The sequence below is a fragment of the Lepisosteus oculatus genome, chromosome 7, assembly GCF_040954835.1.
Source record: "Lepisosteus oculatus isolate fLepOcu1 chromosome 7, fLepOcu1.hap2, whole genome shotgun sequence".
Classification (NCBI taxonomy): domain Eukaryota; kingdom Metazoa; phylum Chordata; class Actinopteri; order Semionotiformes; family Lepisosteidae; genus Lepisosteus; species Lepisosteus oculatus.
This window is the reverse complement of record NC_090702.1, coordinates 39,834,778-39,858,792: the sequence shown is the minus strand read 5'-3', so window position 1 is coordinate 39,858,792 and position 24,015 is coordinate 39,834,778. Positions and strand designations below refer to the sequence as shown.

General features: G+C 36.1%; 2 protein-coding genes across 2 annotated transcripts in view; one reads left to right on the top strand and one right to left on the bottom strand.

Annotated features, from left to right (window-relative positions):
• cog5 (component of oligomeric golgi complex 5) overlaps positions 1-24,015 on the top strand; it is a 173,806-nt gene that overhangs the window by 6,337 nt on the left and 143,454 nt on the right. The window contains exons 3-6 of the mRNA XM_006633320.3: positions 529-586; positions 2,889-2,943; positions 3,171-3,240; positions 6,924-7,044. Coding sequence (XP_006633383.2) covers positions 529-586; positions 2,889-2,943; positions 3,171-3,240; positions 6,924-7,044 — 304 coding nt within the window. The remainder of the gene's footprint in view (positions 1-528; positions 587-2,888; positions 2,944-3,170; positions 3,241-6,923; positions 7,045-24,015) is intronic.
• gpr22a (G protein-coupled receptor 22a) lies at positions 16,774-22,526 on the bottom strand. Its single transcript, XM_006633319.3, has 3 exons — positions 21,929-22,526; positions 19,467-20,534; positions 16,774-18,400 (listed from the first exon to the last, which is right to left on the bottom strand). Exon 3 carries the CDS (start codon positions 18,394-18,396, stop codon positions 17,098-17,100), a length of 1,299 nt encoding a protein of 432 aa, XP_006633382.2. The 5' UTR covers positions 18,397-18,400; positions 19,467-20,534; positions 21,929-22,526; the 3' UTR covers positions 16,774-17,097.

Below are 24,015 nucleotides of genomic sequence, written 5' to 3'. Positions count from 1 at the left end.
GTGCTTATGAAACTGAAAACCAAGCATGACTTTAAAAGCAGATAAGCAATATTATCAGTGTTTCAGTTTCCAGGGAAAAGCAGTTGTAACATCTAATTGCATCTGAAAGTTTGAAGATACAGTATCTAGATCCATGACTAATATTAGGTACACAGTTCATGAAGAGGACAGTCATTGAGCTGTTGGTGAATATTTCAGTCCTTATTAAACAAAGAACAGACACACTTTCTTGTCAGTTGGGATGATATAGATAGCTTATTCTTTCCATTCATGTGGTAGAGGGAAACGTCAACTTAATGAGTAGGTCACCAATTCACTTCTCAAGATCAGATAATGCAGGTTTCCGTGGAACTGTTCCTACAGTCTTTATTTATATGATCTAGGATTGCTTTGCATCTGAATCATAAAACAATATTTTGTTGATAAATGATACCAAATGAAACCAATAATGGAAGATGGGAGGAAATCAAACACTTGTAAATGTGTTCAGTAGTTATTTAAAATATCCTTGCATTTCATTTTTTTTAGGTGGTAGCAAGACACGAAGACTTACTGGCCCAAGCAACTGGGACTGAATCCTTGGAAGGTAATTGTCTACAGGGAGCCCTTGTTGAAGTGTTCTGTAACAAATATACAAAGATACCCAGGTGTTTCAGTTGCTTTTTTTATTTGCTGCTGGTTTCCAGTCTTTCTACACTCAACACAACCATTTTGATTTTTTGTACTTGAATTACCTATAAGGCTGCTGCACTCACAAAAAACAATGTGGTTATTTCTAACGGTAAACTCTTTTGGTTATTTTTGTTTTAATTTCACAGCATTGTCTATTTGTCTATCATTTAATGATGGAAAATCTGTTTCGCATAAGGGAATAGCAGTGTTCGTTTGTGGAAATTAATCCAACCAATTTATTTTTGAAAGCCCTGCTGTGTTCTGTGGATTTTAATGATGAAGTGTTGCTCAGCATGATTTCACAGTGGCTTCGCTTCCTTCATATTTTATGATTAAAGAGATAATCCTTTCTGTTGTAACCAATAGATTTTGAGACTGATTCTCACTGTTGTTGATTGACACTTTTCTTGCCAGTTTGAAGGTACAGAAGCTTGCATGTGATGCTGTGGCAGGTATTGACATTTGCTAGAGATCTGCTTTGCTTTTTATTTTTGGCATGCAGCGAGCTCTGCATTAGTTACTTTGGTTTAAATAATGCAAGTGTTCCATAGCTTTGTTGGACTTTTAGCCTTTAGATTTTTCTGATCTTGTCCTAATAGGCCAGGGGGTGTATCTCTGAAAAGAAACTGCATCTTTAGCTTTTATGCTTAATCAAGATCCTGTTGAATTATGTATTTAAAAATCCATTCTGTTAATTAACCTCAGGGTTTCTTAACCTCAAGGTTCTTATAAACCGTTTAGAAAGTGCGATGTATTTCCTATTTGGTTGCAAGTTCATATCAATGAAATTAAGCGTTGCTCTTTCTTTGCCTGTTGCTCTGCTGGGTTAATTTAATAAGTATTTCCAGCAGGTGGCGCTTCGGCCACATTGTCAACTGTGTGGCACTCTTATGCATAGGAAGGAACTGTCTGTCTTTTGGGTTGCTTCTGTCTTTAACCAGGTTTTGGGTCTGTGTTTTTCTAGTAGCTTAGTCACTTGTGTTGAAATATATTTTCTAATATTTTTATATCCATGTACAGGTCCTTGTTGTGGGAATATTTAACAAACTTCCCAGCTACAATAGGATGATGCCTTTGGATCAGTTAGGTACTAACTGCTCAGTGGGCTAAACGGTCCGAATAGCTTCCTCCTTTGTAACAATTTTAATGTTCCTGTGCGCTGTGTTGTCTCGGCATTGTCGATCCTCTTATTGGGTGCAAAGCAGGACTCGGACCTTCACAGGGCACAGAGCAAACACAAGAACAATTCAGACACCGATTAACCTAGCCAGCATACTGTATTGTACCTTTGGACTGGAAACTGTAGTGTCTGGGGAAAACAATATTGACAACGGAAGAATATCTCGACTCCCTACAGGTTGCGCCCCTCTCTGGAATCAAATGCAGAATCCAGGAGCTATGAGGAAGAAGCATTCGCCATCTTGGCCTTATTGTGTTGAAATGTATTCTAAATTTCACTTCCCAATTAACTCCACTTTATCAATTTGACATCCTCTGATGTCTAAGAAGACTTTCATTCAGTGCTACTCTGATTGAAATATTTGAACTTAATGGATTGGACACTTCACTTAAACACATTTCATGCAGCTAAAATCTATAGAACTTATGACTAATTAGTGTCTACTCTTTGAGCTTGTTAAGCCTCTGCTTCTCATGTGGGTAATGCTGTTACATAGAAGAAAAATAAAACAAACTCTTGCTCCAAAACGCTTGTGGGAGCATCTTTTTTTTTTATAATGTGATATGTTGACTTGAACTAATAAAGTTAATAATTCTAACTTTAAACTTTGATATAAAGGTGAGTCTCAGTGGTGCACTCTGCCTTGTTAGCTAGGATGGTGTGTTGGTGAGTCACAGATTTTGAGGTGCCAGTTTTCAGTGGAGACTCGGGCACAATGCGACATTAAGTTGATGTGGGCTTGAGAGTCACAACTCTCCAATTTTCTTCCTCTGTCGCAGATCAGGTACCACAGAAGCAAAGGGAAATCGTTCAAGCTTGAATTCCCAGAAGGATGGAAACTGGAAACTATTTAATCTAATAAACTTCAAGCAAATGAATTAACAATATGGATATATTAGGAGACTAATGTTAATGGTTGGGTTATTAATTTGCTTTTCTTGCTTGAACTTTTGATTTATTGCTTTAATAAAAGGCTTAATAAATTTAAAATTGATTTTGCCCATGTTTTTAAAAAAGCTCTTTTTTCTATTCACAGGTGTACTTCAAATGATGCAGACAAGAATTGGTGCTTTACAAGGAGCTCTTGACAGGTACTAATTCATCACCTCTGTTGTCTTGGATGTCTCTGTGAATTCAAAACTCCAGCCATAAATCCACTATATGAATTAAGTCGAGTACGCTGTTATTCAAGAAATAACTTATTGCATCGCGGAATGTTTAGTATTATTTCAATGTGTAGTGTTTCGCTGTCATTTAAGAATTTTTTGAATAACATTTTTGCATGAAGTTTAAATGGCTTGTTTTTTTTTCTTAACAGGATTAGGACCAAGATTGTTGATCCATACAATAAAATTGTTGCTCGTACAGCACAGCTGGCTCGATTACAGGTATGTAGGTGACCATGTTTTTCGCCTCGTTATTTACCTTATGTAAAACATCTCTTAACCAGATTTTAAAAGAGATGATGAAAAAGGCATCAGACATTTCAGCGTGGATTAAAATCTCTTTGGCTAGTCCCTAGGATTTCCTTGAACATTTCTGAGCTGCTTTTGGATGGTTTTGAAAGCTAAAAATCATTCCTGCAGAACGGATGAGATTAGATTTAATTTCTACTGTAGCACTCTTTTCCAAAGCACATTTTTAAATGACAATGTCACCTTGAAAAGGTCTTTAAAGCATTGTAGACTGGAAATAAATTAAAAGGCCTGGTTAAATGTTTTTGGACTTTGGCTGTTTTACCTTTTTAATAAAAAAAACTAAAACATCCTTTACTAAAATAATTTAGATTTTAAATTAAAAACAACTTTGGGTTCATCGCTCAAAAGTTCTCCATTGGAGTATTTCTGAATTTAGAGAAGAAGCTAATATACTGCTTCTTTAGGACACACTAATGCATGATTAGGGTACATATTGATTTTAAGGCTGAAGATCTATCAACTATAGGGCTGCACACAAAAAATAACTAATTTACTGCGTACATTAATTATTCAATGAATCAATGACAAATGCTAAACACTATACTAAAATTACACTGGTTAAAAAATAAGTACTGTAAAAAGGAGTTAAACCTTTTTCTATGTGTGTGGGATCATTATGTTCCTTTGAATTTCACTGTGTATCTTGTGATTTTATTTTTGTGAAGAGCAAGACTAATTTTTAGATTTGAGGTTTAATTGGTTAAAATGCGTTGTTTAAATATTACTGTACTGCATAAAATACTGTTCATCAGAACTGTTTTATTAAAGTAGTTTTACTTATTGCTGTTGTTGACAAAAACAGTTGTATTCCCTATTTAGTCATTCATTCCATTAGACAAAGGAGGGTCTTAAAGCTTTTAATTATTTCACAATATTATTAAGGTTATGTGTTTTTATGGAGAGGACTGTACAATGTGTGGTGCGAATGATTTTTTAATTGACTTGAATTGAAAGATTATGTAAGAAGAAGGAAGAGCTTTTAATCCTATCTTGTATTTGTTGCTGTAAAAAAAACTATTTAGCATTGCTTCTTGTTTTTCTTTTAACAAACTAACTCTTATTAGTTGTTTTCCATTATTGGTCTTCCATTGAGAATTCACTCTATCATTTTGAGTAGTAAAGATAAAAGACTGTCACGCTATCAGCATGCTTTAGTTTCATTACATCATTGCTTTTGCTTGAAGGCCCATCATCATGAAGAAATACATTTAAAATTGAAAGCAATGGGATCTTTAACAGTTCCTTTTTTGAGTCTCAACATTTGAGATTGAGCTTTACTTTAACTGTATGACCAGTAACAAAGATATTGGTAAATCTCTGGCCCCTCAACCCTAACAAGTCTGTCGGTTTCTGAAATGCATCTGTGGACGTTTCAGAAAACCCGTTTTGCGGATCTCCTGGCTCATGGTGGCTTCTTTATTTGGTTATGCATAACAAATTGGCATTAGTACACGTCTTGGAAGTGCTACCGTACAGTATATAATTTCCTCTTCTTCCTACCTTCCCACATATTTTATGGCTACATCAAGTCTGTCTTTGCTAATTCTCTTGAACTGTCAAGTGGCACTCTGAGTGTGCTGAGCTCTGTGTCCTGTTTTTGCCATCAGATTTTTCCTGCTGTCTTGGCTGACTGTCAGAGTAAATGGCATATGCTGTAGAGTTCACTTTAGCTAGTAACTGGAGTAGATATGTATCTGTGGTGAAGGTGACGGATATATTTTGATTGCACGTCTTTCCTTAAAGCAGCTGTGATGGGTATTTTGAAGACGGAGAATATTTTTGTATAGGCTTATAGACATCATATATATACTCTATTTACATGCTTTTTTGGCTAGGACAAAGGAGTCAACTAAATTAATAAATGATTACGCTGTGTATTGATTTTAAAACACTCGGAATAACTTTGAGTTTTTACTGGCCTTGCAAAATGTTATTCTCAAGCCCAACCCCTGGAAATATGGGAGGCTGTCAGGCTGGGATTTGAGAAGTGGCATTCACTGCTGCTACAAGTTGACATTGCAGTCATGTTTGACATTGCAAAGGGAAGTCTCTCCTGTACGTAATCATTATTTATTGTGTTCTTCCACAAGATGACCTTGTTTCAGACATTCTCAAAAAGGAGAGGTTAAATGTTATTTCGCTGTTTTGAGTATATCTCAATTAATCATTAATTTATTTTGGCAGCTAATGAACTCCAGATCATTTTTTCATTTCAAGAACCAAATTGATGTAGTTCATGCAACTGTAATCTCTGAGTCATAACATCATCATTTATGTACTGTATATACAGACAAAAGGGAAGGTTCCATCTTTCTTCTTTTGCTGTCCAGCTAATGCATTCATGACATCATGACAGTTTTTGGAAAGCAGCAATGATTTCTTAATGATGTTCTAAAACGTTTTTGACCTTCTGTATTCACGGAAGGGGAATACATTTTGTAAAAGTCTGCTGTGTACCCTACTGACTTACTGCATAAGTGTTTTCAGGCCTCGTCCTTTTCACTTTATTTGAATAAAAACATTGAAAGAATTCTCATCTTCATATGGGTTGTGATGTTTTTAGTTTTCACTACAGTCTTGTCCTTGTGTATCGGGTTACAGACCCTGACTCACCTCTGGGTTAACTGGAGGCTCACCTGTCCATCAGGAGCAGTCAGAGAAGGAGTTTAGAGTATTCATCTTGTCACCTACAGTGTGGTGGAGCTTGTTAGTCATGTCTTAGATTTAGTGTTGTATCCTTGGCTGTGTGTTGTTACACAGCCTCAGTAATTGTAGGCATGTTGGTTACTGGTGCTAGTAGACAAAATCCTTCACTTTTGTGAATGTTTTTCATTTTTACATCTATTTTTTTTTTCACAAGAGCACCTGCTGTAAAGAACTGCTCTATTTTGTCACTGTTTTTTTTCGCTAACCTATATTTGTATGACTGCTGTGACGAGCTTTGGGCTAACTGCCAGTTGGTTTTAGTAAACTAAAATTATTTTATTTTTTCAGAATAGAACGTTTTTAAAATAATAATAGTAAACAGCTCTGCTTGGTTATGGAAATGGAAATAGATATTTGTTATGGTTGAAAAGCATGACATTTTGACTGAAACATGCTTGCTGTAAATACCATATGAAAATCATTCTGGAATTTGTTTTTCAGTGGCAACTGTAAAAAAAATTATAATATAATTGTTTCCTTAGCAGGTCCCAAATTATGTTTCTCTGCTTCATGCGGCACAGCATAAATTTGATATGGTCATGGCTTTATATGTACAGTAACCAAACCAGATAAAAGAAGGGGTGCACTGTGCTTGAATTTCTCAGAACAGTTCTGGCATAATTTTGCTTGCTGTTATAATAAGTTTGGATAGCTTTGTTTAATGTCATCGATTTCATTTGAAAGCAGCCTGTCCTTGATGTGTTTAAACTGTTGAAATGAGGTGAAGCAGAAGCGGATGTATCCCATCTGGGTTTGGTGGTATTTGTTTTGCCTCTCAAACAACCACAAACGTTGATTGACAGTGGATGGCAACATCCACCTCACAGTCTTCCATTGCTTGCTGTCATTTTCACGTAACGATATTCTTTCATGCGGTCTTTTCTTAGGTTGCCTGTGACTTGCTGCGAAGGATAATTCGCATCCTGTACCTCAGCAAGAGACTCCAGGGCCAGCTTCAGGGTGGCAGTCGAGAGATCACCAAAGCTGCCCAGAGCCTGAACGAGCTGGGTAAGTTTCTTACTACTTTCTTACTACTTTATCCAAAATAGCTGGAGCCTATCCTGGCAAGCAGCTGGCACAAGGCAGGATACACCTGGATGGGCCATTAGTTCCTCACAGGGCATACACAGACATGCATATACTCACACCAGGGCCAGTCTTGCTGAGTGCATTTCTTAGTTCATTAACTTTTTTAATTAAAATGTGAGGTAACATATAAGAATTGCAGACTTCTTGCACTTTATTTCAGTCCTCTGACAACAAGGCACTTTTTATCTGCTTATCTGTGTGTGTCGTCACAGTACACGGATTTAGCCTGGGTAATCCATTTATTGTAGTCCTTGTAGCTGCCAGATTTGTGCAGTCATTTGTGTCTGGACTGAAAAGAGTTTTCTCATCTCTGCTAGCACATCAGGACAAAAAAAAAAAACTTTGACTTACCATAAGCGTATACAGTAATATATATATTCAAGTATTTGAAGTATTCAAGGCTTTTCAATTGCTATTCTGAGCATTAAAGCATTCTTGCTGTTAAATCCTTTTTCTTTTACACCATGTTGCTTTTGAGATTGCAGAAGAGCTCTTGAACCAAGTATTAGAACCACTTGGCTGTGTGTGTGTTTTTTAAAAAAAACAACAGATGGTTTTTGCACTACAAAAGTACGAGTACCATAGACTTTCTTCTCAAAATAATGAAGCCATAGTTTGCTGTAGAGCATGTAATCAGTGGTTTTGTACGTAAATACATATGTTGTGGTAAGACTTATGTACACATTTTGCATCCATCGCACAGTATGTGCCAATTGAATAGAACTCAACAAATTGTTTGAATTTGTGACTGTTGTTGCAAATATTGATCTTAATATTGATAAATATGACTTGAAATAAAATAACATTTCTCAATCAAAAATGTGAATGGAATTTAAATATTCCATTATTCCAGCCTTTTTCGGTAACAGTTCATGAACAAGGTTGTGGTCCTTTTCAAGAAGTGTAGCCAGGCATTTGGGGTTTGTTCTCATGGTCCTTTCCAGGGAACACCTTTTTCTTGGACACTATACCGCTTTCAGTAGCGCTTTAACTATACTTCATAGTGCTTTAACTTTAAAAACCAGTGTCCTCCCCCACTCTCAGATTTGATATTTGTAGTCATGCTCTAAAGCTTGATGAGTCACTCTAATGCAAATAGATGGCTTTTGAATTTCCTACTGCTTTTAATTTGGAGGAAAAAAGTTACAATCAACAGGTTAACATACAGTTGATTCAGTTATTGTATTGTATGAATAACACACAGAAGTCATCTCCTCTGTCAGAGCCCATCCTTCTTGTGGCTCAAAATAGAGTTTTTGGAAGGAAAAGCTTATGACATTCGTGTGTCTCATCATCCGCAATTCAGTGTACTGTGTGAATATGTTAAGCTCTTACATTATAATTATTCGCGTATCTGAAAGAAATTAAACCAGAGGTAGAGGTTATAGCAGTGCAATAAGGGCCAGGTACAGTAATTGTATGAATGGAAGGATGCGCAGGATGAGTTATTGTAAGCAGTTATTGCCTTGGAACATAATGATGAAGATAAATAGAGCTTTAAATAATCAAGGTAAATGAAGATGAAACTGAAACCTTAGTCACCCACCTGAGTGAAAGCACAATGTTTTCCGGTGGACGTACCTTATATACGACAGCATTTCCAGTATCTGTAAAGCTGAGTGTGCCATTGATCCAGAATGATGTGGTGTGCTGCATTTACCTGGTCCGTTAGGACTGGGGGTCACATGGTCACGCTGCCAGTCTTTCCCCTGTTCACTTTCCCAGCATGCTTTTTTTCAAGAGCGCTGTCCCTCCTCTCCCATGGTTTCCGAGGTCTGTGTCTGTTAATGCATTGTGAAATTTTTCTAGTTTATATTCAATATTGCCGCAAAGCAGTCGGATCAGTGACAGACCTGTAGAACCCAATCTGTATTTTTCATTTTTACTTTTTTTTCCAAGCTACACAGGATGCAAGGCCCACACCTGATTGCAGGCTTTCTTAATGAAAATTTTAATCGCCTTGTTTTAAATAACCCAAAACTGAAATTGCCATTGAAATGGTGTGTGTGTATAATCAGGCTGAATGCAATTTGGATAGAAGTAGAGTTGACCGAAAGCTGAACAGGCAATGAATAAAAAGTAATTTGAAAATAGAATTAAAGAAAATATACTTAGCACAAAGAGCATGGTTGTCAGGCTGTGTTTCTAGAGTGCTTGTTATTTTCAAGTTTAATTGGACTGATGAGTCAGATAACTACTAGCAAGTGAAAAGACGCTGTGCAGAGCAGAGTCTACAGAGTTGCTGGTAATTATTTGAGCTTTAGAACTGCCACACAGATTTAAGTATTAAGATATACATGATACCTCCATATGTTGTGCTTGTACAGCCTTACAGTGGAAAAAAAGGCCACAAAGGAGCAAAACCCAGAATACTAGGGAATACTATGTAATTTTACTTACATGGACTGTAATTTACTCACATCCAATAGAGTGGCATCCAGTGTTTCCTTCTGTAATGGACCCAGAGATTTCATGCTTGCTTAATGCTTTTTGTGTATTACAAGAGCAATGGTCTTAAGCTAATGCAATATTTTTTTAATTTTTTAAGAGAGATTTTCCGAATTATTAGTTTTATAAGGGATGTTGCACTATCCTTTCCTTTTCTAAAACCATGACTGTTTCATTTGTGAGCAGCTCTTTGAAATTGACTGTGACCAATAATTTGTGAAGCTAGACAGAAGAGTGTTTGATTCCTTTTTTTCTTCTCTGTGATAGCAAAATCATATTAAATTACAGTAAGTGTGCATTGTCTTTAGATAATAGAAAAGCTATGCACAATATGTAATATAATTTGTTTCCTTTTCTGCTTTGATTCTGCTGGCTAATGCAAGTTTCAAGTAGAGAGCAGGTAGGATTTAGCCTGCAGGCACAGTGTGTTCAACAAAACGGGTCTGTTATATGGATTGAGTAATAAAATGGAAGTTAAAACAGTGAGGGGGCACAGAGGCAGAAGAGATGCTAATGGGAGGAATACACAGCAGAGCACAGATTATTATTTTTATAGGGAAGAAGGTCTGATAAGTTTTGAGTTGCAGGCTTTAAATTAATGTGCACCACCAATGCTGGGGGGGGGGAGGAACCTGAAGGGTGAGAAATACAGAAGCTGTCAAATGTGATGCGTGGAAGAAAATAAACCATGACAGTTTTTTTGTTTGAGAGCTAACCATTTAAAAACAATATGTGATTATCAAAGAGCTACAGTATTTATCAGTAAATTTCAGGACAAATTTTAATTCAGAATTGATAGCTTGGAGTCATTTTCATGTCAGTATGTTTCCTCATGAATCCTGATTGTGAATGTGGAAATCCTTTATCAGCGGGTGTGCCCTGTATTACACTGATTTGTCTTGACTGCTAATTTTGTAATTAAGGATGTTGTTGGACTACTTGTCTTTCGATCTCGGCACACTCTCGAGAAAAGCCGAGAGGATCAATTTAAAAGGTACCTTCTGCAGTGTCTCATACATATTAATACAAGTAAAATATCATTTTAGTTTGACTCTAGCGACACCTCCAAATTTCTGATGACTATGACCTTGTAAATAATTCATTGTTTTGTGAATCTGAATGTCAGAAAGATGTTAGTCAGGAAGCTATCTTCACCTGTTCTAAGGCCGTAGTTATTATATAACTGTATGTGTGTGGTATTATGTAATTAAAAGCCCAATCCCTCACACAGTGAGTGAGGCAAAAGAAATGCAATACTCTTCTACAGCCTTTACTCTGAATGCAGAAACAAAATTATGCTGTTAGCCTCTCATTCTTGGTAGTTTTTTTTTTATTTCTTTCACAATATGCAGTTGTCACAGATGTCACAGTATATATTAAAGAAGATGTCAATAGCTGAGTGCTTTTCTGATCTTTTTTTGTTTATTATATACAGGTTAGTTCTTTGTGCTTCCAGTTTTCCATGTTCCACTTTTTGTTCTTCCTTACATCTGTGTGAGTAATTATATTAGTTCTGCCAGACTCACTGTGGGGAAAGACAAAACCTTCCAATTATTGCCCTCGGCTACTCTATATACTTATAAAGAACATGTGGGAGCTCAACAAGTTGAACACACTAAATCTCTAACAAAGCCACTGTTGGGGAAAGTTCATTTTAAACATTATAGTTTCAAGTTACATTTTCATATGTATTGTGTTTTTGGCTGAAGGAAAATGAAAATGCAGGAAAAATGTGGCAAACAAATTAGTCACCAGGGGATTGAAACAATACTTGGGAGCTGAAATTCTGGAGACTAAAAATGTTGAGAAAAAGTTGAATGGGAACATCTGAAGGGTTTTGACTGTTTATATGGTAATATGTGGCAATTATCATAGGCAGATCATTTAATTTAGAAATACAGAATGTGATCATTCTCTGGTTGCTAAAAAACGTATCTTCCTATTTTGAAGAGTGGTACTGGCAAAATTAGTTTGAACACTACATTATTGGCAAGCAGATGGCCAATGAAAAACCTGTTAAAATTTCTGACCCTGTTTATACAGCATGTTTTACAATAGTGATGCAACAAGTCATATAAAGCTAAATTATTATACGTTTACATGACTAACATTATATGGTTTTGCAAACATTCATCATAAGTGGAATAAAAAAGCATATTTATGTCTAGGGTTCATTATAACATTTCATTTTCTCATTGCCTGTTGCAGGAGATCAGGATCATTGTTTTATTTTATATACTGTTGATACAAAGTGCTGTCTTTTGATTCCGTGGCTCACTAGAATTGGGTAGATCCAAGATGGTGTTCATGTTATTCCGCAGTGAGTGGAAACAAATCGTTTTAGTACTAAAAATGTTTGTCCTACTTATAAGACCAGCAGATGCAGCTAAACTCAAAACTATTTAATTTGTTGGAAGACTTGCACATGTTTTTATATTTTCTGATAATTGAGTTTTATATTTAAAAAAAATAGTTAAATATAACATTTAACTAGCTGCTGAAAATATGCACATAAATCCAAAACTAAAGCTTTAAGAACAGTGAAAGGTCTTTCACAGTAAGTTTCCATTCATAGTCATATAAACAGCATCAGTAAATAACTAGCTTGTTCTTTTTTCAGTGACCAAAATTAATGAATATATCTTCACACTCAACTCGTCCACCTGTAAAACCCATCAAAAATTGTACAGATGAATTTCTGGAGAATGTTTTCATTTGTTGTCTTGACAACACATGTTTACTTAGGGTTTTTTGTTGTTGTGCATAATAGCCTTAACTGCTTTTTTTTCCCCTTTCCTCTGGTCTAAAAACTCATGGAAAACTCATTGATGGCAAAACAAAAAATGTTTCCAAGCAAGAGAGGTTCAACTATTACTATTATTAAGTTTTTATTTAAGTCTTGAAGTAACTTATTAAAGTAACTTAAAAGTAAAAACATATTATTCTGTATTGGAAATATGATCAGATAATTTAGAGAAAGTACAGTCCACTTTCCAATCAAAATTGGATGAGATTATTTAAGAAACCATGAGCTGTTTCAGAAAGTGGTTTTGAAAATATGCAATTGGTAGAAGGAAGCACACAGCCTAAATGAGTTTTTCCTAATATTAAAATTATTCCACAACAAATAGCTCCTTGTTAACTCATTGACTGTTTTGAGAATATGAGAGAGTTATTTGCTTTTGCATCTGAAAAATAAGTCAAGGAAACATTTTTAAATCAATACATTTTTTTGGACATAATTGTCATTTATAGCTCTAGTTCATCTGTTTCAATCATTTTTCTCATAAAGCTAAATAATTGCTTCTATTACTTTTAGGTTAATGGCTTGTAATGTTGTTCAAATTGGGGGAAATTGGCTAAGTAATTAATAGGAATCTACTGCAATTAAAAATAGAAAGACTCCTAATTGTCAAGAAAATAACAGAATGCCTCATTAACATTTTGACATTACATGAGCGCTTTTGATTTTTCTAAGTGAAGAGAAATTGCTGGATATATCAATATTAAATCACTTTCAGGAAGGAAAACATAAATGTACTTGTATATTCTTATTCTGGTACTGTGGTATTCATAATTGCCCTTTTTTTCCCCAAAATAAAAAGATTGTGATTGACATTTTTGAAACATTATGCTCACTGCAAAATGTGTTCCAATTTTTCTTTTTCCAGATAGAACCCATTCAAAATTCCAAAATGGATAGGCTGAAAAACATTTTCATTTTATTTTGATTTTCCACATCTCTATTGTCTCTTTCTTCATCATATAACTAGAAGTTTAAGTAGGGAGATGAATCAGTATGCATAGGTTACAAAGGAAGAGGTAAAGGTTTATTCCATGCTGAAAAGAAAAGACGCAATGTTTCGGCTGTGGAGCCTTCAGCAGGTGTCCTTCTTTACACCTGAAGAAGGCTCCACACCCGAAATGTTTTGTTTCTTTTCCTTTCAGCATGGAATAACCCTTTACCTGTTCCTTTGTATCATATAACTAGGATCAATTTCTTCAAAAAGGCTTTGAAAATACCCTCTGATAATGATTTTTTAAACATTGATACAACGTGGTCTTTTATGCACTTTATTAAAACCCATCCAAGGAATTATTCTGTTCGTATTGTTAAAGATTTGTGGTTGCTTGTAGGTGATATTTGTTGTGGAGTAGGTTTCATTTCACAGTTACTAGCAAACACATTAACAAATCCAAGCTGCTGTCTGACTTCTTACTGCTTCTGGAAAAATAAATGTATAGATCAAAAGAAAGGGAGCCTTTCATGACTGTTTTTAACCTTAAACTTTAATGAGGCTACAGTGGCAGCTGCAGTAGGCTGGTAAATAAATGTGGTTTTACTCCAGTCCCAGGTTTTCACATTGGTAACTAAAAAGGCTTTTCGGTCTTTATTTTGAAATGTAAATTAAATGTCCCCTCCTTGCATTGGATATTACTGGAAATTCATATTAAACTTTGCATCATTAATTCAATTCTAAAGCAATCTGTTATACAGTGTCACCATTACATGTGTTTGTTGTTTCTGTGATAGATGTGATCTGGAATCTTGTTTCTTACATGCATTAACAACAGCTGTTGCAGTGACAGGCTTTTCTGCACTGCTGTGTGACCAAAAAGTTGGCTTTCTTAAGGCTGATATTCTTAAAATTGTGCAGAAATGATAACAGTACTTACACTATCTCTAGGAGGGTTTTGGTAGTTATGATAGTGATGTTGCTGTATTTCAGAGGAGACACTTTACTTCTACAGCGGGAAAAAAAAGCTTAGATGGTTCAGAAATGCTGTTTACACTTAATGTGTCAGTGTAGACAAATCATCTGTTATACAGAAATGTCCTTTGTTCAAGGTCAGCAAAGCGTGTTTGAAAGGGTTTTATGTCTTGTGAAAGGATTTCTCATTGTATTGAAACCTTGACTAAAATTATGCATTTAATCATTTTAGCACATTTACGACCAAAGGTAATGGCATTTGTTTGTGAGTATCTAGGATGTCAGACGTCACAACACAAAGTTAAGAAAAATGCATAAAATGATTCTGCGTGGCTGCACTTTGTGTCTACACCAAAGGAGTGGCTTCACAATATTTGTAAGATTACAGCACTTTCAGCTGCAGTGATTGCTCTTTTCCTCTGTAAAGCCTGTTTGACCTAAAGGAGTGGGAAACTGATGAGCTGCTGCATTGTACATTGGAAAGGCTCTCTTATTTCACAGCTCTTTTCCCTACATTAATAATTGATCTGCGTTATGATTTCACTGGTAGGCTCTTTACCTTTTAGCTGCATTTATTTGACAGAATATAAAGGGTTATGGTTTTAATGATAAAGTGTAATTCAGAGAGATGCAGAGTTGTGCTCACGCTAATGCAGTGATTGGCATTGTTACCATGGTGAAGGTCACTGTAAAAAGGTGTCTGCCTGGGTAAACCTTTTATGTCCTTGAAATGTGTGGAATAGGGTCACAGGCCATCCTCTCTTGCGTCAGTATTGGTTTGGTTTACATAACATCTGTTTTTACTGCTACTTCAAATCAAATCTTGTTATTCATAAATATTAGCACATTTAGAATAATAAGTAACAAAGCTGTCCTTGTGACAGAGGGGGCTATACTATCACCCTCTTATAGGATGTTCTCCATGTCTCTCCTTAGCAAATAATGAGGGAAAAATGTTAAAAACAGCTCATTTCAATATGATATAGGGGAAAAACACCTTGGATCTTTTATTCTACGTGAATAAAACATTTGCAGATTTCTTTCATAAGTGTGCATATAAAACACCACTGGGTCTACTGAGAGTGTGTGTGCTTAATTTTGATATTTTGGTAAAATGTTTACTGTAGTAACGGCACAAAACATTAAATATCCTGTTCTTTGACAGCACAATGCTGGATAAAATGCTTCCCATATAGATGTCTGCTGTCTTCCTTCTTATACAGTACGTTAGTAGCTTAATATTAACACAGACCTTACCAGTACACTGGCTTCCCCCTCCCCCATCTACAGGTCTTAATGCACCGGCTATAGAGCATTATTCTCCCAGTGAATTTTGTAATCTCAGTTTTAAATGATAGCCTTTTCACCACTCTACAATTTCCTAATTCATAAAAATGCACATATTACTACAGTATTTGTACAATCATCAGAACATCATAACTTTTAAATGGTAAAGACTTGTAAGAATTGTTTTATTCAGATCACCATGACTACTGCCATTAGCAGTAGGTAAAGATAAGCAATATATAAATAGGCATGACTTGACAACTTGTTAACGGCTCTTTACCTTGGTAAATTACATAATTTAAATGTAAGATGAGCTGCAAGGTAGGCTTTTTCCACATAATGAAAAATATTTGATTTAGTGAGAATATGTTTGTGATGCACAGTCAGTGCAGCTGTGGAAAAAGCCAGGAGAATTGTAGGCATTCACTATAGAATTGTGTGCCACTATAGAATATTGACTTTCTGCATGCAGACTCTGCAGTTCTAAGCTTATTTAAACTAGTTTACTTAATAGTCTCCTAATCCTAACTATTAAAAATACCCAGTGGTTGTAGTTTTTTTTTTTCAGGAAATTAATGCGAACCTGATAACCAAACATTGTTGGTTAAGCCCCTTATAAGTGCAATACCACTCTTCTTTCATTAAGCAGACTTAACGATTGAACAACCTCTTAAAGTCACTCCCTCAATCATTTAGCATATCACTGTCCTTCCAGCTTTCTGAGCTGTTCCAGTAGCTATATCAGAGTTCACAAAGCCTCTAAAAGAAATAGTATTAGCTAAATAACCTGAGATTACATCTTGAAACACCTTTTTGTAAAAAAAAAAGTAATTTAAAAAAGGCTTTTCAGATCATCATAATAGCTCTGATCAGCGTTTCTAATTAGCCTGAAGCAGTAATGACCTAAGAAACACAGTGCTTAACACATTTAAAGACTCCCATTGCTATATCTTAATACATCTCTTCCAAACAAACATGTTCTGGTTTGAAAGCTTGACCAGATCCATTTAAAATATTTTATGAGGTTAGAGCCAAAGGATGGATGAGTGGGGTGGAGGATTAAATAAAGTAATAAATCTCTGCTCACAGCTGGTCAGTAGTATGTAATATGTGTTGACGTGATGTTGTAGTGGTATATTGTCTCATTTTCACGCAATGTTGAGTTAATTGCAGTTAGTAAGGATGCCTTAATAGCACACAATATTTTTCCTACTCGAGGCTATTTATTATAAAGGGACAGAGATATAGTGCTTAAGTGGCTTTTTTATATATATACATATATAATATATACATGGATCTTACAGTAAGTATTTACACAATGTATAGTGACATTTACAAAAACCATGCAATATGTACACACAGTCCTGTATCAACTTCTAAAATGTTTTTAACAATAAATAATAATAAATAATCCCCCATTTGTACATTTATTACAGTTGTATTTACATAACTACTTTGGATGAGTGATTTGTGTATTATGCATTATTACCTGACTGGAGTAAATGGCATTTTACATGTAATTTGCTTATTCCACTTCTTCGCTTGCTAGACATTTCTGCCTAACTTCGTTTTCTTCAAAAGTCACTTTTTTGTTCCGTTTTGGGTCTATCCACGAGTTGTGAATGACTGCATTGTTAGGCAAGGGGTCTGCCTCCACTATGGACACCACTCTTTTTTTCATTTTGCTCTTTAGTACTTTTTGAAATTTCTGTCGCGTGAAGGCGTATAGCAATGGGTGAAATATTGTGGTTCCATAAGCCATCACCAGAAAGCCAAGTCTTAGCCTGACCAGAAGACTGCTTGGCCCCACGCTTAAAATGATTGTGTTTAAAACAGTGATTGGTGTCCAGCACAGCAGGAAGGTGGAGATGATCAAGAGGGACATCCTGAAAACCCTCTTTTGTCTCTCCCGCCTCTCGCGGTGACGCTTCACAGCTCTCCTCAGAGCAATGATGACGGACACCGAAGTCCTTACGCCGAACATGACATTACGCCCTCCACTGCTCTGCGACACGTCGGTGGTTTCGTGCTGCGTGGTCATCGATATTGTCTTTTTCTTCCGGGCTTTTTTCTTTTGCACTGTGGCAAACCTGGTACCGATCCTAATGTTCAAAGCCTGCAGGATTTTGGAATACGTGATGAGCATGACAATGGCAGTGAAAAAGAAAATGGGGATCTGGGCAAGAAGGTGATAATACAGCCCCAGCTCAGTGTAATATCTGTTGGTGTCCGTGCCAGGGAGAGTCTTGTTTTGCTCTGTTTTGTCACCTTGAAGGTTGAAGAAACTGACCTCCATGAATGGTATCAGGAAGCTAAAGAAGGACACAATCCAAATGATTGTGAGCAGCATGACTGCCCTACCCATGGTGAGGATACGGTTTGCTGGCTTTACCGAAATATCATAGCGGTCCAGAGTGATCGCAAGCACGTTGACTGCGGTCGCCACACTGGCGAAAGAGACACAGGCTTCATGAAAGCAGCAGATCAGAGCTGTGTTGCTTTCTAGGGAAAGCAGAATAATAACGATGGTGAGGGGGATGCAGCCCACACAAATAATGACATCCAGCACATGCAAGTTCATAGTGACAATGTTACTGACTGAATTGATCAGGTTTGACTTCATGCTGTACAAGACGAGCACTGTCAAGTTGCTGCTGAGGCCCAAAACAATTTCCAGCATGAGAAAGCCAGTAAGTGAAACCTGAAAGCTCAGTGGGTATGGCAATGCCTGATTCATGTTGCTGCTGATGGATTCAGTACTGTCTCGTACAGTAACGTTGTTTTCCGACTGCATGGTGACTTCCAGCACTGGGGGGATATGCATTATCCTGCAAATAATGATGTTTTGGATTAGTGCTATAATTGTTAGCAGGCTTATCGCATCATCAACTTTTATCATAAAAATAACTTCAAACACTGTGGCAAGAAGTGGGAGGACTATATCATTGTGAAGGTCAGAATATAATTCATATACAATGTATAAGAATATATTGTGAGCTTTAGTTCTGCCACTTTCAAATCATGATTATACTTTAAAAAAAGTATTGGAATGCTTAACTAAATCTATTTGACATCTTCACTTACACAATAAACATTTTTGTTAGCTTTTTTGTGTAATACTAATATAAAACCAGAATGACATATTGTTTGAAAGTATGAATTATGTAATGAGAGCAGTTGATCCATGAAGATGCTAAAGTACAAAAAGATCTATTCTATCTATGTTCTGTAACCAACATTAGTGCAACTCAAATTCAAACCATTAAGATTTTTCTGCATGGTAAAATAAGCAAGACATAAATGGCACTACTTTTACCAAGTGTGGATTCTGAGCAGCAGCAGAGTTGTTATCTCAAAAATATTTAGTGTTTTAGGGCTTCAGCATTAAGTACTTTATGGTGTCTTGGCTATTATGTGTTAACTGGAAAAACATATAAATGCATTAATATTTCTTCTGATTGCAGTACATACACCATAAACAATGCTGAAGCACTAGCAGTTTAGCATCAATAAGATGTGAAGGTATTGTTCAATGTTTTATTTATGAATTTACATTTAATCTCTTCTACTCAGTGTTATTTTAAAGGCTCGTGTAAATGCAGTATGCTTACATTAAAACAACATTACTTGACTTAAGTAAATTAAGCCACATTCACTAATTTATTCTTTGGATTTCAAAACAGCCTTCTCTAGGAATGGAAAATGATGTGGAAGCCAAATATATTTACACTGGACTTTTTGATTTTTCCAGTGGAGGTCATACAGGGGATGTGTTGAGGGAATCGTGATGGAAATGACTGTCGCAGAAGCCAACAAGCAAAAGGCGGCAAGGCCTCCTTGCTTTCAAAGGGAAATGCTGGAAAGATGATTGGGTTCATGCAGCCTGTGACTTACCTTTCCCCTTAGTGTTTTCTTAGCCTCAGGAGGCTGTAAATGGGCTAAAGCTGGTTTGCTGTTGTTTGTATAGGATGTCATTAGACCCAACCATTTTTTTTTCTTTTAGTTCACTACAGCGATTTGCTTTGCTCTTCACCTTGCTGGACACTTATTTGGTTCTTTAATTCTTCGAGGCTTGACATTCACTTCCCTGGTTTGAGTGTGTTTTCACGTTCCAGATGAATGGAACTTGTGTCCTCAAGGCTTTCTGGCCAAAAGATTTGATAGATGAGAGGATCAGGAATTAAATGTCCAAGCCATGTCCTGTTTACAAAAATATTGTATTCCCAGGCAGCCAACTCTTAAATAGTGAAGAGTATGTGTAAATTTCACAGATGTCGGATTCTCCGTTTTGTAGCAAGCAAATAAAGTGTGCATTTTATTATCCAGTTTCTTACTCATCAAAAAAAAGTTTCATGTTGGAAAAACTATTTATTTGTAAACTTGTTCAATGAGATTGTTTTCACGGTTTATAAAAAAAAACATGGAGAGCCAGGTTCTTCAGAGAGCAGTTTATTTTCTGTCACAGTGTAAAAGGAGCTAATTATAAGTCCAGGATGGAAATGTATCCCTTTGTCAGCTGAGCATAAGATTTGCGTGCAATTGTGTTAAGGCTGAGGGCGCAGAGTGAGCTGAGGAGCTTCAGTCAGCTAATTGATGTAGATCTTCATAGTCCTTTTACTTTGTGTTGCCATATTAAAAGCCTTTTGACTGCTGCAGGAATGAGATGCAGTGAATTGTAAATAAGAATTACACGTCTTCCACTTTGAACACCTTGTCAGCTTCAGAGGAGGGCTGATTTGGAGAAATTGTTCAGGTAAAGATTCTCTCCATCAGGGGGAAATGAAAGCCCCTGTATTAGAAGTAAGAAGACTGCTAGAGTTTCGAGCAGACAGCCAGCCTTATTTATACAGTCATTATTTGTACGAGCGAGTGGACTTTCTGGAGCCGGTAAAGACATAATCCATTATAAAAGCCTTGATTAGTGGTGCCTTTATCTTTTGTAGTTACTTCATTGTGTATATCCTGGAAATTAATAGAGAGGCTGTTAATTAAATTCAACTGAGAGTTCTCTGAGAGATCAAATATGTCATTTGTTATAGACAGTTGGTTAACTACAGTCTTCTCCATCAAACAGTGCAAACTTTGCTTATGTTAAATGCATGCTCAGAGATTAGGTTGCCCTTTCACTTTTTCTTGATAAACATACAGGAGAACCAGAGAATATGAACTACATTTGAATATGCAGTTGAAGTAGGATACTTATTTTAGTACACAAGCACAGTTATATTTCGATAGGTTCATTGGATGTTAATCTTGAAGTCCAGCAGAGTATGAACATGTTGTTCCTAATATTCTATTTATTCAGGGTTTCAGAAGGAACACTGCATTTGTGGCTCACAGGGGGCTGTGGAGCCAGACAAATTATAAAAAGGAAAAGAGCCAAGTCTCTTACTTTATAATGCTGCTATTCCTTTTAGATTAATAGAATATCAGTAACTATGCTGATAAATTGTGAAACAGCACACACTAGGTTTAAATTAAAATTAAATGTGAACACGCAGAAATCTCACATTGGGGAAAATTGTCAAAGGGTGTTAGAAGCTGAAGCTTTATGTTGTGTCCAAAATGCAGTTTTCCCTCTTCTATTATGCAGTTATATCCACATGTAAGTCTTTTTCCCCTTTAAACCAGAATGTTTTTATAAATCCAAATTATAGTTTAAAAGAAAACAAACTTCAATCTAGTAATCTATCACATTGGGAAAAGACACATCTGTCATTGCCCTTGTAAAAAACACTTTGATTTAAAAATTTTCTTGGAACTAAATATTACACTACATGCTTAGAGTTACTGTAGTGTCTTGCTCTGATGCTGTTCCCAGTGATTACAGCACAGCATGGACTTGTTTAAATATAGGCAGAGCTCGGCATTTTCAGCATACAAAAATCTGTTACAAGCACGGCTGAAAATATCATACCGTCTGTGTTTCATGAAGGTGTTTGTTTCAGCATTAATGTGTATGTTTAGAATGTTTTTCTACAATACGTTTTCTAAATGGTATAAAATTAATATTCAGTTAAAACAATTACTTGAGTTTAAAACTAGATGAAGACTGTACTATCTATAAATACTGTCTATATGCATGTTTGTATGCATATATCACACTACAGGACACTAAATGTATGCTTCCTATGTAAGAATGCTACATGTTTTCTAGTACAGTTTTTGTTCTGTGACCTGTACTGTTTAGAAATCCGACTAACTGCTATTTTTTTTAATATTGTAATATCTTTAAGGTGTTACTTGACTCTCGTTTTTCTTTTTGAATATTCAAAATTACAAATTAGTTATTAAAATACTCTGCTTTATTAAGGCTGGGTCTTTTTTTCTCCAGCCAGTAGAAGAGAGAATTTTACCTTGCTGTAGAAGTGCTTTGGAAATGCATCTTTACAAGCTCTTAAAGCAGTCCGATCACCACAGATTCACCATCCCCTTTGTTTCCAGGCATCCTGCATTCTGAGAACATCCAAAACTGCACTTGAGGAGCAGGGATTTAAAGAAACCTGCCCCACTTTCATCCAGCTGTTCTGAAATTCTTGCCGTTCAAAAAAAAAATGTGGTGAACCTGTTACTAGTGTTTGGTGGCGGTGGCTGCTGTTGCTGCTGCTGCTGCTGCCGCTACTACTACAGAGGCTGGTGCTTCTGTTTCTGCTTCTGTTTCTGCTCCAGAAAATCAATAAACGTCTGAAAATGCGTAATGAAAGTAATTTAACATGCTGAAGCCATCATGTCTCCAGAGACAACATTCAGATCCAGTCTTCCCAAAGTGAGAAGTATTTTACACAGTGGCTGTAGGGCAGCTCTCGCAGAATGACAGCTTGACTTGTTTCTGTGCTTCACTGCAGAGAATTGCAGTGCATGCTCTTGTTGTGATTGGTCTCTCATAATGGGCTTAACCCCATCTTCTCTGTGTAGGAGGCTTCTTTGTTCTTTTTCCATATTGATGGTTTTGTGGTAGAATATATCGGATTTTTCTAAGTGAAACAGGAGCCCCTTTTTCAATATACCTATTTTCATTTCTCCATAAGCAGCAAGTGGGATTTGGTTGTGTTTTATATATAGTCACAGGGTCTCGAGCATACTTGATTGATGGAACGAACTGGCCTACAATACTTGTTTGGAGATGTGTGCGTGTATAGCCATTTATCCATTAATTAATTATTACTCCTAGGCAGCACATTATTAATATTGGTCAGTTAGTTAAAAATTCAAATTTATCTCAAACTGGTAAAAATAAATAAAGGGAGATGGAGAGAACTTGAATACCTGATTGATAGTTTTAATTACTTTTGGCTGTCAGTTTGCTGGAAAAATCACAGCCCTCCATTAATTTTATTTGCTTCATTTACTGTGTGAAATCAAAACCAGACGGCAGCTTTCTTTTGACAAATAGCATTTAAACATTACTGGTAACCATGGCAGGTTGGGGAATTTCAACTTCAGCAGTGTCATGTTTACATTCAGTACACAGTGCCTGCCTGTTGTACAATATTTTGTGAGGACTTCAGATGTATCAGTTTTTAAATTAAATAGAATGAGCTTTGTAATAAGCATATAAGGCAGTACATGCCAAACATCATTTCAGCAATCAAGGACGAGAATCAAACCTAAGCACGTCTTTATGCGTCTTTATTGAAAGAATTTGACAAATGTGATTTGTATAGATTGTTAGATTTAGATCTCATTTTTCAGACAACTGACATGGTTTACCAGCTCAGGCAGAAGACAGTGCCTTATTCTTTTTTTATTGTATTGCATTCTTATAGATACCCAGTTTTTTATATTAAAATAGCTAAAGAGTGCTGTACAGCCAGACGTTTGAGTGGGTGTGCATTGTATGGAGTCTTATTGGCCTGATCTTAGGATTTAAACTACCTCTCTGACCTCTTGGCACTGCATCAGTCTCTACTATACAGTAAGTCCAATGAGCACCTAAAGCCTTGTGACATTTGAACAAATGTGATGTTGTTAAATTCAGATTCAGGAAAGTCAGTTAAATGTGAATGTGGTACAAGGGTGCTGGCTTTAAACCATAAGGCTTGGCTGTTTGGCAGAGTGCAAGGTGGAGTTAAATGACTGGATCTTATTATTCACATTGACTTTAAGCTGCATAATCGCATTAAACTATGCTACTTATAATGTAAAGGATGAAGAAGAGTACATTGTGAATATGATGTACTCCTTCAGATCTCATTTGTAAAGGGAGTTATGGAATAATCTAGTCAATTATTGCGGTTAATGAAAATGAAATATTACCAAATCATATACTGAGCTGATCATTTCTCCATGATTAATCTTAGAAGTAATGTAAAGTAAAATAAACACTCAGGCATAATGCTAGCTGTTCCCTGTATCATGCCAGTGTTAGTGTTAACTTGACAATATGTCATTGGAAGCTTTATAAAGTCATTTACCTTCTAAATCCATAAATCTTGTGACGTCA